This window comes from Artibeus jamaicensis, unplaced genomic scaffold (assembly GCF_021234435.1).
Source record: "Artibeus jamaicensis isolate MK-2021 breed Jamaican fruit bat unplaced genomic scaffold, CSHL_Jam_final contig_233, whole genome shotgun sequence".
NCBI classification, from domain to species: domain Eukaryota; kingdom Metazoa; phylum Chordata; class Mammalia; order Chiroptera; family Phyllostomidae; genus Artibeus; species Artibeus jamaicensis.
Window position 1 is genome coordinate 12064128 of NW_026521486.1, and position 14454 is coordinate 12078581.

Below are 14454 nucleotides of genomic sequence, written 5' to 3' on the forward strand. Positions count from 1 at the left end.
ACAACTTCTGGAAATAAAGTTTACAGCTTGAAAGAGAAGAGGAAACAGTGTATCTCTTAGAAATATGGACAAAAAGAATAAAGATGGAACCATGTTTCTGGATGTTTCATGAACAAAGTTTTATCAAAGTTCATTATAAAGCAGAAAGTCTGGTATTGTTTTAAGGAAAAATGCTAAAAAACAGCAACAGAAAAACAAAAACAAGGCGGGGTGCTAATCCAAGGAGTCACACATACCTGGATCCAAAGGACATTCATTCAGTTTGGCAAATTCTGCAGGTGTTTTCCCTGTAAGAACACAGTTTGAACTACGAAGCATTATGGGCATTCTGTTTAAAAGAAAACAAAAGGAAACATCACGTAAAGCTTGTCACTGGCACAAAGGTACAAAGAATGTGAACTGCACACCATATCATTTCTGAGGTCTACACTCGTCTTCAAGTAAAAGGCAGAGAAATGACAGTCACAGAAAACTTTGCAGACAGGCTTTCGTGAAAGTCGGAAATGGCAGCAACCCTTCACTCATGGTAAACAAAGTGACTCTTATTAGGTATATAGAAATAGCACAAGAATCCAAGTGTGAGAAACGGACTATCAAAACTCGGTGGTTTTGAAAGAGAAATGAAAATGTAAAGATGTAAGCATTAATTTAAATGTCTATGAACCGCCTAAATCACAGATTTGACCCTGCTGAGGACAGAATTACTGAATGGGAAAGAGATCTACAGAAATTACTGAAAAGGTATTTTCAAAGGAAAAAGAGATGGACAGTGTGAGTCAGGGAAGAGCAGAGTCAGAGGGCAGTCACCGCCCATAGGGCTGCACTACGAGAGTTTCTAAGTGCTTCGTATCTACTGACACCCGGGATCCAGACAACAGCCCACGGACTAGGCGCCACTTCCCACGTTCTCCCCATGAGGAAATGGGGCAAAGAGAACTTCAGTTGCTCAAGGCCACCTCAGAGGGCGGAAACGCAGGTGGTGCGGCTCTAATGCCAACATCAGCTCTCACCTGCCAATGGGTAAAGCATTGCGGATGATCCTCTGGCTGCCTCGGGTGTACTCAATATCCACTGTGATGGGGGCAGAGTACGTCATGTCCCGCAGGCGGCACTGAAATAGATGCAGACAGTCACGGCTCCTCTCAGGAAAAGAAAGGGTCCTGACAGCCCCAAAGAGCTCTTTCTCTAGTAGAACTTGGACCTGCCCTTGGAACCTGAGCTGTTACATACTCGACCTTAGGGCACTGGGACTTACAAGCCTACTTTCCCCTCGAGGGGAATAATGGCAGCTATAGATCCAGACCTCATCACAGCATCCCCACCCCTGCCAGCCCAGAAACGGAACAGTAAGTCTGGTACTCATTTTCTTCTTGCTGATCGGATGCCACACCAGTCTGCTCCCACATCTTTGTGGCTGGCTTATTCAAAACAGTCAACCAGTATAATGACAATTAAAGTACACACACACACAAACTAAACAGTTCAAACTATACTTCTATACTTCCTTTTATTCTCCAAATAAACAAACCTATATGATAAAATTCCTTAACAAGTGATGGTCATAACTGTTCCTATAATCTTTACTTTGATGCAGCTCACAAAACAAAGTCCTTCCTGAACCGTGATCAGACAGAGGAAACCTCGCCAGCCTCACCCAATGACGTCCCCATTAAATCGATGGTCATCTGGTGGCTTGTACTCTCCAAACGAATTTCTCTGATCATCCATCCACCCTACAATTTATGGTGCTGAATCATCTCTCTGACTTCTACTAAACCAAATTAAACTTGTTTCTGGCCTTTAAAACAGTGCCTGGGATGTAAAAATATTAGATGTGCCTATAGTTGACCAGTAGAAACTGTTTATATTATGTTTAATGAGACCAAGCCTCCTCTCTCAGGCCAGACCAAAGTGGGGGGGGGGTGCAGAGTACGGACCCCACCGCCTGTGCGCAGACCCTGGTTCTGCCGCTCATGTTTCCCTACCCTTTCTTCATGTCAATTTCCTCCTATGTGAATGGGATAAGAATCATTTTAACTCCCAGAAGTATAGATATATATTTTTAAATGGTACCTGAGTCAGAGTACTATATACAATTACCTCGTTTTTATTAATAAGACAAACGTAATGTCCATGGTAGGCAAGCATCTGTGGGTTTTAACAAATTCAGCCCTTCAAATGGAAATGAAATTGGACAGATGGGGACCCGAATGAATCTTGGGACCCCTCTGTAAGCTCCCCAGTACCTCCAAGGGGCCCCTCCACTCCCCTCTCTCTCATCACGGCAGCAGGCTGTGCTGGCGGGATCGGCGGTCCCCGCACCCTGGGAGTCCTGCTGTGGGTCCCGTGACTGCCTACCCCTCTGCTCTCCAAGAGTCAAACTCTCTCCAGGAAATCTTTGCACCCCCCACCCTCACCGCACTAATACCTATGTTTTTCAACATCAGAAAGAATACACTTATAATGACAACTGTAGCCTCAGCCTTCCTGAACTACTTCAAACTACTTTGTCTTCCCTTTTCTCTAAACTCAGTGATACAGTTTAGATAACTTGCAAACTGCTAATTGGCTGCCTAGTTCTCAAAAACTTGGGAAGTCCTAGCAGAAGGGAACAGGGAGTGGGGAGGGCCAAACGGGGGCACCCGCATCCCCCAGTCCTCGCCACTCCTTACGCAGGACAGCTTTACATACTGACCTTCCCTACACGATCCTTCCCGACACTCTGAGTGTGCAGCCCCTGGGGTCCCCGTGTCATGTGTTTTGTTACATCAGTCTCCCCACAAGAGTATGGACTCCTTGAGGAAGGATATGCGTCTCATTCCTTTTATATCTCTCAATTTTGAGACACAAAATAAACACTGGATCAATACTTGGCAATTATGTAGTACCAAAGTTTATCTGGTTACCTGTTCATACTTCCTGTTTAACCTTCCTTAGGCAACAACCATACAATCTAACACCTGAACTGTTGTTTCATAAAAGATTCCTGTGCTATGTTCCATAATTGCTATTTTAGCTCTACGTTAATACAAATCAGACAAATCTACAAAAGTCATTTTATTCGCCAAATCAATTCCCAATTCCGCACACTCAGTGAGAGAATTTGAAGAGAAGTCTAGTATCTGTTAGAGGCCAATAGATAGGCCTGTTCTATAACCCTCTGCCTGCATCTCTGTTGAAACTCTGGGATTGAGATTTCTTCTTATCCATCTCTTCCGTGAGACAGTGAGCTTCTAGTCCCCGGTCTCCTCTCTAACACAGTGCCTGCCAACCCCCCAAAATGCACCAACACCCTCTGCAACAGATGGCACCACGCTAGACACAAGTGGCCAGCGAGGAGATGGGGACACACCACTAAAAGGCTCAGCAACAACGTAAACAGGACACAGGTATAAACAGTGCACATTAATAAAATTAAATGACAAACTAGTACAGAATTGTTTCCCAATAGAGTACAGTATTATACAAGTGCTTGTTGATTTGGGTTATGTCTCAAAGAGATTTCTTTACCTGTTTTTAAATCACGTTTAAGAGTACACATTAAGGGCACAGACCCTCTGGTCTCTCTCACTTACAAAGTAAGATTAACACACTCACTTACAAAGTAAGATTAAAAGCTACCTCGTGAGGAGACACTGGTCTAGTCACGTTGAAGCTCTCTTCAACATCGGGAAGGCCGACGTAAATATTCAGGTACCTGAGAAGCAAATCATTCCATCACCAACTGTACTTCTCCAGAGAACGTGTGAACAAACAAGATAGTTTCCCCCTAAACACAGGGTTATGCTTTGACAAATGCTTATCTTGCTGAGGATGACAAACAAATTAAAAATTATAACTGCAGAACTTCTTAAAGTGATAGTACATATATCTTCACAAAGGAGGGAAATACTACCAGTTATCTTTTTAAAGAATAGCATAAATCTCTCTACAAAACTACTAGAAACGCAGCTCCCTAAAAATTATATTTAATAAAAAAAAGCAAAGTGCAAAAGAGTATCTATAGTATATAAATATCTACAGCATATTCATGTAAGAGAAAAAAACTATACAAGGTCTGTCCAGAAAGTATCCAGCCATGTACTATGAAAGAGGAATTTATTGAAGATGCAAGAAACCTTGTACATAGGACAATGACGCTTCACGTGCCCCTTCAAAGTAGACACCGTGGGCCTTCACAAAGTTCTCCCAGAGTCTGTTCCACTGTTCAAAGCACTCTGCAAAGTCCTTTGTTGGAATCACCATCAGCTGTCCTCTCATATTTCCCTGAATCTCACTGATGGTCTGAAATCTCTTCCCTTTCAAACATGATTTCAGTTTTGAGAAAAGCCAGAAGTTGTAGGGCACCAAACCTGGGCTGTGGGGGGCTGAGTCACCTAAATGATTTGATGTTTCACCAAAAAACTGAGTGGGCATGTTGTGGTGATGAAGCTACCAATCACTCACTGCATGGTCCCGGAAAGCCTTCTGAATCTTTCAAATACCAGTTTCTGTGGAGGAATGTTCAAGCTAATGCAAAATTTGATACAAATTCGTTGCTCTACTCACGCAGTCGTTTTGAATGCGATGGCCATACAGTACACATGCTCACTCAACAGCATCTACCGCCCCCACTGACTAGTACAGTGAAGTCATCATTGTTCACACATGTGCATTCCAGTCCACTCTCCTTGGCTGCCAGGTTACATTGCTGTTGTGCAAACCTCTCTTGTTATATTGACAATGGCTGGACTTTTTCTGAAAAGACCTCATTTGTGCAAAAGAAATATGAGAAGGAGAAAGCAGAAACTAATGAGATTGATTACCTACAGAAAATGCCTAGGAACAGCCTGGAAAGAATCGGGAGAGGAGGGACAGTTGCCTGAATATGCCTTTTTCTGTTAGGCCTGCCTTTTACAACCATGACAATGTTTCGTACACTCTAAAAATAAATACATAATCAAAATCAACCAGGTTGGCAGGTGGGGGAGCCAACCCAAATGGAATACAAAACTTACCGCATTACAAATGAGTAACATAACTGCACTGAAAAGGTGGAAAGGAAAACTAATCCAAATAACTTTGGAAAACAGTATTTTGATTGGACACTATATGAGAAAAAAAGCAGTATGTAAATACTGTCATCTAACTAGTCCATTTTACTCTCACAGAAGCATGTTTAACAATTCTGAAACAATTTCATGTATATTCCAGGATTGAAAATGTCAGTAAACATAGTGTGGATAGTGAGAGTCAGATTTCTCACTGTCAGGCACAGAGCTTACAAATAAGAAAAGAGAAGAGAAAAGGTTAGAATGTGCCTCATAGAGCAGGATTAGAATGGGGGTCATCAGTACGCATGGTATTTCATCTACATAAAAATGGATGGGATACAGAAACACAGATGCATGTGCATGTGCAGTAAAATACATGCATATATTTCCTGGCTCTGCTGGCTGAGGCTTTCATATCCATATCTAGGTTTTTAATTACTATTCTCCAGTAAAAGGAAACAGCTCCTTATAGAAACGGTTGATCCTAGGCTGGGACAGGGGAAATAGCAGATGAACCACATCTGGCAGTACTCAAAAATTAACAGGGGCGCGTTGAAAGGACACAGGAGCCAAGCCGAAGACTTGCTCACGGCCGAAGCTGAGACAATTTGAGCAATAAAGTAATAACAGTACTGCCCTGACTGGTGTGGCTCAGTGGGCTGGGCTTCATCCTGCACACCGAAAGGTCGCAGGGTGATTCCCACCCGGGGCACATGCCTGGGTTGTGGGCCAGGTCCCTGGTTGGGGCATGTGAGTCACCCAACCAATGTTTCTCTTGCAAATTGACGTTTTTCTCCCTCTCTTTCTCCCTCCCTCCCCCTCTCTCTAAAAAGAAATAAATAAAATCTTTAAAAAATAAAATAATGATAGTGCTGGATTATGACCCATAGAGTAAAGTGAATACCCCTGAGTTTATACTGATATAAATAAAATTATAGATCAATGAAGGTGGGGAAGAAAGTACTCTCCCTTACAGTAAACTCCGGAACTACTGTGGAAGAAATGATGGGAGCATAACAACTGTTATAGGTAATATTAACTGTTATAGGTAAAAACCACCAACGTATCTGAAATTAGTGGTTAAGACATGATGAATAATAAAATATTTGCATAGTCTCAGAAGATCTCCCAATAAGAAACTTATTAATTACAAAAGGAAAACTACTAGTAACGTTACAGTGGAGAAACCCAGGAGACATCACCTTAATCAAGCGAACAGAGTTAAAATCACGAGTAATAAAACACGGTGACATCTTACTGCATCATATCCCCTGAAATGATACAGTAAGAATGGAACAAAATGCAACTGCTATGGTATTCTGGCCAAAAATGCATAAGCCAATCGAATCACAAATAAACATCATACAAACCCAAATCAAAGGATCTTCAATTAGTTATTTTCTAGAAAAACAACATTTTTAGTTGTTTTTCTACAAAACAACTGACCAGAGAAGTGTAGAGGCCATGAAAGACCAAGAAACCATAAGGAACTGTCACAGACTGGAGGAGAATGAGGAGACGAGGCACTGAAACACACTGTGGGGTCCTGAATTGAATCCTGGGCCAGGAAAAGGACATTAGTGGGAAAACTTTAAATAAGATCTGTGGATTTGTTGACAGTATTATATCATTGCTAATTTCCAGGTTTTGTTAATTATGCTATGGTAATGTAAAGTGTTAGGATTAGCAGAAGCTGGGTGAAGGATAAAATAGGAACACTGTACTATTTTTGTAATTTTTCTTTAAGTCTAAAATTATTTTAAAAAAATTTTAAACTAATAGTTCTAGTAACTTCTTAATCATAATGCTATGTGTTATAATTAGCTTACCAATTAAAAATTGAACACTTGATAGTTAACTTACTAAACAGATTAAAAAGAATTTGGATAACAACTACATTCAATTTTTAAAATGTTAGGCATAATCAAAAGAGCAATTAAGAGGAGCCGATTCCTTACTTTAAGTACCACATGGGGTCAGCATCACTTGTAACCTTTTCATTGGCTTTCATGATCTTCTTTATCTGCGATGGAAAGAGCAGCATTAAGAAAGACTCTAGCCTCCAATTCATTCTTAGCTACGTCTAGCTCTAAGATCTGACGCTTACCTCTACATTAATAAAGTAGTTGAATGAATCTATATGCTGCTTCACAAGGCCTTTAACCTATGTAGAAAATGGGAAAGTAGATTAGCAACACAAGTGGGTGAGCAAATTATACAATAGACTCTAATCATAGGTGATCATCAAATTTTTCTCAAAACCAAAGTGAGAGAAAGGCCCATGAATTTTGTTTAGTAAAACTTTATATTTATGTCTCTTCATTACATTTCTCCCCCATCTTACTAGAACATATTCAAATTTTCCTCCTTGAGAAGCTTTGGGAATACAAGACATGGATATCTGAATATACCTAATGATTCTCCATAAGCTAATATATAAGGTAGGATTATCTCTGCATACTTAGAATTTTCAAAAAATATAGCAGTTGAGCATCATTTCTTCAACTCTCAAACAATGCCCATTTACTTTTTTGTCTTTCTGCTACCTGGGCAATTTCATGATTTTCCCACATCCAAACTGGCCTTCCCCATCACTCTACAGAAGAATGAGGGGAAAATAAGGGTCTCCATTAAGAAAATAGTTGTACTGGAAATTGAAAGCAGGGCAGAACTGGGGGAACCTAAGAGCAGATGCCAGCTGGCAGTGACTTCCCTTTCATCTCAGAAGTCAGAAACGACTGTACAAAGATAGTGCTGTGTACGGCCATGTAAACAGCAAAATAACTAACACAGAGAACCCAAACTCTTAATATTTAAAAGGACTGTATGTGCTTTCTTTACATTAATCTTCAAACACATAATTATTTCAACACTTCTTGAACTTCCCTGATGGATAATCACAGCACTTATTACACTGCCTCATTCAGGAATCTCATTGGCGTACAAAACCACCCACCGTTCCATATTCTGAGGCAGTCCTGACTGTTGCAGAAAAAAATCCAACCTTATAGTGATCTGAGGTCCACCTTTCTGAAGTGTCCACCCCTTGGACTTGATTAAGCCTCTTCCGGAGAAATGCCTGCTCTAGGCCAACCCATTTAGTTATCACATCTCTCTTTCACGTTCTCACTTCTAAGCTAAAAAGGCCTTTCAACTATTCCTCACATGCGTGCCTTCCAGACCATTCAGCAGCCTTCAGCCTGCTCCTGAACGTGGTCCAATTTGCCAGTGTTGCCCCTGAACACAGGCACCTGAACTCACTGACGTCCTTGACAGTCTGGCCAGTATACAGAGGCTAGTACCTCCCTCACTCCAGTTGTTACACCACTGCTATTAAAGAAACAAGGCCACATTACTGGCCAAAACTCAAAAGGTAATGTTAACCTTCACACAAAAAAAATGCTATTAAGTCAAGGACACCCCATCTGGTGCTTGTGCAAAACCAAGTACACTCAGGGATTCACATTTGTCCCTCTTCACTGCTGTCTTCCCAGCCTAACATTCTGAGTCGTGCTGCAGTGAGCCTACACTGAACAGCATGGGCAGCCTTCAGATATGTATTAAAATCTTTATACTTTTGTTCTTAGACAAATGTATTTCAAGGTGATCTGAGGGAAGGGGAATTCCAACTTTAAACACATAAACAAAATACTGACTGACTGAACTAACCATTGTCTTATGCCTCCGTTAATGTGGCAGTAATGAACTTGGTGCCATCAACTGTCTCCTCGTTTCTGAATCATAAATACTATCCCTTCTCTTCTGCTTATGTATAGTTCATTTTTTAAAAATTATAATAAAAATTTTTTTGACCTTAATACTACTTTATTTCATTCTGGTCACACCTCTACTTAAAGATTCTTCAGCAGCTTCCCTTTGCTGTTAGAAAAACAGCCAGAACTTTTTAAATGGCTTTCAAATCTGATCAGAACTCTGCAGCGCTGACGACGTCCCCAGCATCGTTTCCCAGTACTCTCCCCTCTGTTTATAACAGAGAACTAAGTCAGACAGAACTCTACTCATTTTTCAGGTCTCCATGCTTTCATTTAACACAATGCCTTCAAGACTTACCCGTCTTGTAGTATGCACCAGCACTTGATTCGCTCTTATTGCCAACTAATATTCCATTGCATGACTATGCTATACTCTACTTGTCCATCCCTCGATGACACGCATTCAGGTGTTTTCCACTTGGAGGCTATTATAAATAATGCCACTGTGAACACTTGTGCACAACTCTTTGCATGGGTATATGTTTTCATGTCTCTGGCATAAATACCTACAAGCAGAACTGCTGGGTCATATGGCAGCCCTATGTTTAAGCATTTGAGTAACTGCCAGGCTACTGTCCAAAGTGGCTGCAAAATTCACATTCCCACCAGCAGAGCCTGAGGGTTCCAATTTCTCCACACCCACCTCAACACTCAGTATCTTTCTCTTTGACTACCATATACTAGTGGGTGCCAATTGCTGCCTCACTGTGGAAGCCCTGCTTCCTAGCATAAGCTCTTTAAAAATGAACTGAAGCCCTTCACCAACCTATATCCAGCAGTTCCTCTGAGCATTAACTCATCCGTTCCAACAAAAGAGATGGACCACTGTTTGCTATACACCCTGTGCAGGTTTCTCTTGGCACTTTGATAAAGTCATGCTCTCTGTACCCTGCCTTCCAGCTGAGTTAAATCCTTTCTTCTTAAGATACAGTTTATGTCTCATCTTATTTGGGAGACCCTCTCTGACCACTTGCGGCATCCCTCTTTTGCCAGCAGCCCTTTGGTTTGTGTTACTCATCTGCTGTGCTACAATGTACACTACTTCCTGTCTCTAGAATTAGATTACCATTCCCCTATTGTGCATCTTAAAGGCAGGGATTCACTGCTTTGTAATTCCTTGTATTTCCCAAACCTAGCAATGTACACAGTTGTACATAGCCAAAACATGTTGGTGATAAAAATTCAATCTAAAAAGAAGGCTGATTTGACTTTTATCAGAAAAATAATTAATTATTACTAAATGTTTATTACCTTTAAGAATGCTGGAAGCAGCCTCCATTTTTCCTGTGAATAAAAAACAGTGTTAGAATGTGTGCTAGCAACCATGGTATTTTTATAAGAAGTTATTCTAGTGTGCCAAAAATGACTCACTTTATCACAATGAGTGAAAGAAAGTAAATCATGCCCTGGCTGGCATAGCTCAGTGGAAGAGCATGGGCCTGCGAACCAAAGGATCGCGTTTCAATTCCCAGTCAGGGCACATGCCTGGGTTGCATGCCAGTTCCTAGCAGGGTGCATGAGAGGCAACCATACATTGATATTTCTCTCCCTCTCTCCCTTCAAAACTAAAAGAACGATTTTTACATGGCAACACTTTTATGGAAATCACACAGGTGTGTGCATATGTGTCTGTTCATACAAATACACTTGTATGTACATACACACACAGACCACAGATTTCTTAAATAGAACATAATTTAATCTCTTCTGGATGAGTCGAGATTCCAAGCACTGTATTTTATCGTCATGACACCACAGGAGTAAGTGGGTTTTCTGATGAGAAAGGGAAAGTGAGTTTCGGAGTCTGGTGGGGAAGCCAGGACTCTCCGGTTCTTCCTCTCTCCCGTTTTCTGCCAGCGAGTGTGTGATCAGAGCTCATCTCAGGACGGCAGGAAGGCGCAGCCCACAGTGTTCACCTTCCACATTAAAGAGCTATAAACTGCCACACTTCTTCTCTTCTTAGGCTTCCTATTTATATTTTGCAGAGGTTGAGAGTAGCCTACCATGGTAAGACTCTTCATGAATGGCATCTCATCTGCTAACAGGAAATCTGACAAATGGGCAGAACTGAGTCTAAAGAATACACTGTTTCTGAATAAGGGCCTAAGAATCATGTAAGGCATTGCAGCAACTGTAAAACCTTTGACTTCCACTCTGACATGAGTAGCACTGGAAGGTTGTGAACAGAAGGGTGACATGAACCCGTGGCTCATTTTAACTGGATCATTTAAAATAATAGGTTGAACTGCTGGGTTGAGAATAAAGTAGGTTAGAAGCAGGGAGGTCATTTATGAGTTTACTGCAGTACTCCAGGCTGAAAATAGTACAGGTAGTGAAAAACTGCTAGCTAGGAGACAATGTGAAGTTCAAGCCACAAAGACTTTATAGATTAGATAGACTCTCAGAGAGAAAAAGGAGTCAAGATTGATAGCTCGGAGTTGCCATGCGTGGAGATAAGGAAGCGGGGATGCTGTCAGAGCAGCTGCTTTAAAGTGTGACGGGGTTACCAGGAGTTTGGTCATGGGCATGCCAAGTTTGAGACACCTACTAGACATTCAGGTGGAGACGTCTAAGAGACAACAAAGAGTCTGGAACCCGGGGAGAGAGTGGCCTGGAGATTTACATTAGGAAGAAGTCAGCAAACGGATGGGAATTACAGTCATGTAATGGATGAGACGGCCTGAGGAATGCAGATGGAGAAGGGTTCCATAAGAACACCAAGAATATTCCAATACTTAGAGATGAGGAACAAAAGACAGATCTAGCAAAGGGCACTAAGAAGAAAGAAGGAGGCCAAGGAAGGAGGCAGATACTTTGGATAAAGTAAAAACATTTTTCAAGAAAAAAAGGGAGGTGCCCTGGCCAGGTCCCTCAATTGGTTGAAGCATCGTTCCATACACCAAAAGGCTGTGGGTTCAATTCCCAGGCAGGGCACATACCTACATTGTGGGTTCGATCGCCAGTTGGGGCACGTATGGGGGGCAACCAATCAATGTCTCTCTCTCCTTTTAAAATCAATAAACACATCCTCAGGTGAGGATTAAAAAAAAGAAAAAGGGAAGTGAGGGCAAGGAGTATATAAGTAATCTATGTACTTTCCTCCCAATTTCATTGTGAACCTAAAAAGCTTCTAAATAAAATTAAGTCTTTAAAAAAGGAAGGAAAAGGAATCAAAAGATAAGAGGTGGAGACAGACTGAAAAAGGAACTTTCTGGGGTGATGGAAACATTCTATATCTTGTATTGGGTGCTAATTATTTGGGAATATGTAAATGTCAAAATAAATGCAGTGGAAGTCTTGGTACTCTTGCATTTTATTGCGTATAAATCTACAAAGAGGAATGAAAGATCAAAATGAACTGTATGAGAAGAGCAGAAATATCTCAGGGGAGGCAGGTAGTGAGGGAGGAGGGCAGTGGGGGGAGAGATGCTGGGATGGCTATCAGTGGCCAGACTGAGGAAGGCCTTATAAATAAACACTAGATTTTACCCTAAAAGCAATGGGCAGAGATTGAAGAAATTTAACCAACAGAGCAGCATGATGGTATCTGTGTGTTTAAGCTGATGGCTCCCGCCACAGAGCAGACAGATTGGAGTGAGAGAAGTTCAGTGCCCAGGATGTAAGAGATGACAGCGATTCTGACTTGGGGGACTGTGGAGTGAGTTTCAGGTTGGAGCGTATTTTGCAGGCAGGACCCTTAAGATTGGATGGGTGGTGGGCTGATGCACAGGGCCAGGAAGAACTGTCATTCCTGAGTCAGGAGCCTGGAATTATGGTTTTAGTGCCTGCACAGCTGTGGAAATTCAGGCAAGAAATGTCAATCCTTTAGGCATCTTCCTTCAGCTCTCTGGAGAAGCAGTCCAGCCAACAGTTCAGGATGAAGACTCTCCAGTTCGACTGCCAGACGCCAAGTTCCAGATCGGCCACTCACCGGCCTCTGATGCTGGGTTAGTTACTTAACCTCTCTGGGCCCCAGAAATCTTCATTAGCAAAATGTGATGGAAATAGCACTTATGTCAGAGAATTAAATAACATAATGCATGTTAGGTTTACACAGAGCCTAGGACATCCTAAGTACTCAGTAAATGCTGGCTCTTAATATTAATTCTTCAAGAGTTAAAATCCAGTATTGCCTGACAATCATCAGCAGTGTTATTCACTGCAGGCACTCAGACTGGATCGGAAGGGCTGGTAACAGTAAATCGATCTCATTCACAGGCCAAATAATTATGAAGAATTCCCTATGACCCAAAAGTTCACTGATCATATTACTTTGCTTAAACCTTTCTATTGCATCTCATTGCTCACTCAGATGCCTAACAAAACCTTTCAAAACCAGAACCTGTACCTATCCTTCATCTTTCATCTCTCCTCGCTTCTTCACTCTAGCACTTATTTTGGGTACTCAGAAACTACCGGGTTTCAAAGCATCCGGTTCTCTCTACCTGAAATCGCTCCCGTCTTTCCAAGCCTCATTGCTCCAGATCCCCATTCCATGCCAATGAAGAATCGGAGGCCCAGAGAGGTTATAATAACACGTGCCTTTCTAGAGAATAAAATTACGTCAACAGCTGAACTTCATCAGGAAGCTGCTCACTGTAGGGCAGGTACCCTTAACTTCTGATCTGTCGAAAGCTAAGGTGCTACTTCGCAGGAAACACCTAGGGAAAATTCTGAGCAAATTTTCAGAGGTTTCAGATACTCTTGCAGTCCAAACTTGAATTCCGGGTTAAAAGGGAAGATTACTAGCCTGACATTGAAACGATTTGTCTTATTACCACAACCAGCTGTGGAACCTCACGAAAGGGGCCTAAGCCCCCTGGGCCTCAGTGTCCTCTACAAGCCTAAGAAGATGGAATGTGTCCCGCAAAGGTGGGCGCGAGGACCAATCTTGCCCACGCTCACGAATGCTGTAAAGGGTCCAACCCGAAAGCTCTGCCCGCGCGGAGTGCCACAGAGAAGCCGCCTCCCACCCGCTCACGTTGGGCCAGCTTGGGTCCCCAACCTCGTGCCGAGAGACCCAAGAGAAGTTCTGAGCATGCGCAGAATCCAAGGCCCACCCAGCTCCGCCACGGGAGCTCTTAGGGTACCGCCTCCTGGGGACGCGTCCCAGCCCCTTCCGTTCCCCGTGTACCTTTCCTTTACCTCTACAGTCGGTATCGGCGCAGCTAGCTGCTCTGGGGTCAGGGTCCCGAATTCCTCCGCAAGCACGTCCATGCTGCTCACGACGAAGGAAGTAATAAGCCCCACACGCCAGCCTGCGCCACCTCAAGCAAACTGCAGCACCCGTAAAGAGCGGTGCGCGTGGCCCAAACGGTCCCCGCCGCACAGGATGATTGAAGCCGCAACAGAAAGGTTCCGCCTGCTCCCAGCCTGAATCTGCGGTGGAACCCGGATGTGGCGGAGGCGAAGTTGAGAAACTGCGCCCCCTGGGGTCGCTCGGAGGTCTTGCCCGAGTTATTCTAAAGCCCAGACGACAGGTTCATTGCCAGTTATCCGGTAACGGAGACCAATAGAGCATATTGGTTGTAACTTTTAAAATAACTCAGAAAAAGAGCTAAACGGATAATTTGCGCAATTTGAGTCACCAAGACAGAAAACTCATGTAATTCAGTCCAAAACGACACGTCGTATAGTATGGAAAAATA

The 14454-nt window shown here is 42.6% G+C and overlaps 1 protein-coding gene across 3 annotated transcripts in view; it reads right to left on the reverse strand.

Annotated features, from left to right (window-relative positions):
* Positions 1–14142, reverse strand: part of POLR3B (RNA polymerase III subunit B) — a 168027-nt gene extending 153885 nt beyond the window's left edge. For all 3 annotated transcript variants that reach the window (XM_053661850.1, XM_037160488.2, XM_037160486.2), the window contains exons 1-7: positions 13952–14142; positions 10058–10090; positions 7141–7197; positions 6992–7056; positions 3622–3697; positions 1011–1111; positions 237–328 (exon numbers count right to left, since the gene is read on the reverse strand). In XM_053661850.1, coding sequence (XP_053517825.1) covers positions 237–328; positions 1011–1111; positions 3622–3697; positions 6992–7056; positions 7141–7197; positions 10058–10090; positions 13952–14023 — 496 coding nt within the window. In that variant the 5' untranslated portion in view covers positions 14024–14142. The remainder of the gene's footprint in view (positions 1–236; positions 329–1010; positions 1112–3621; positions 3698–6991; positions 7057–7140; positions 7198–10057; positions 10091–13951) is intronic.
* Positions 14143–14454: the final 312 nt, after the last annotated feature.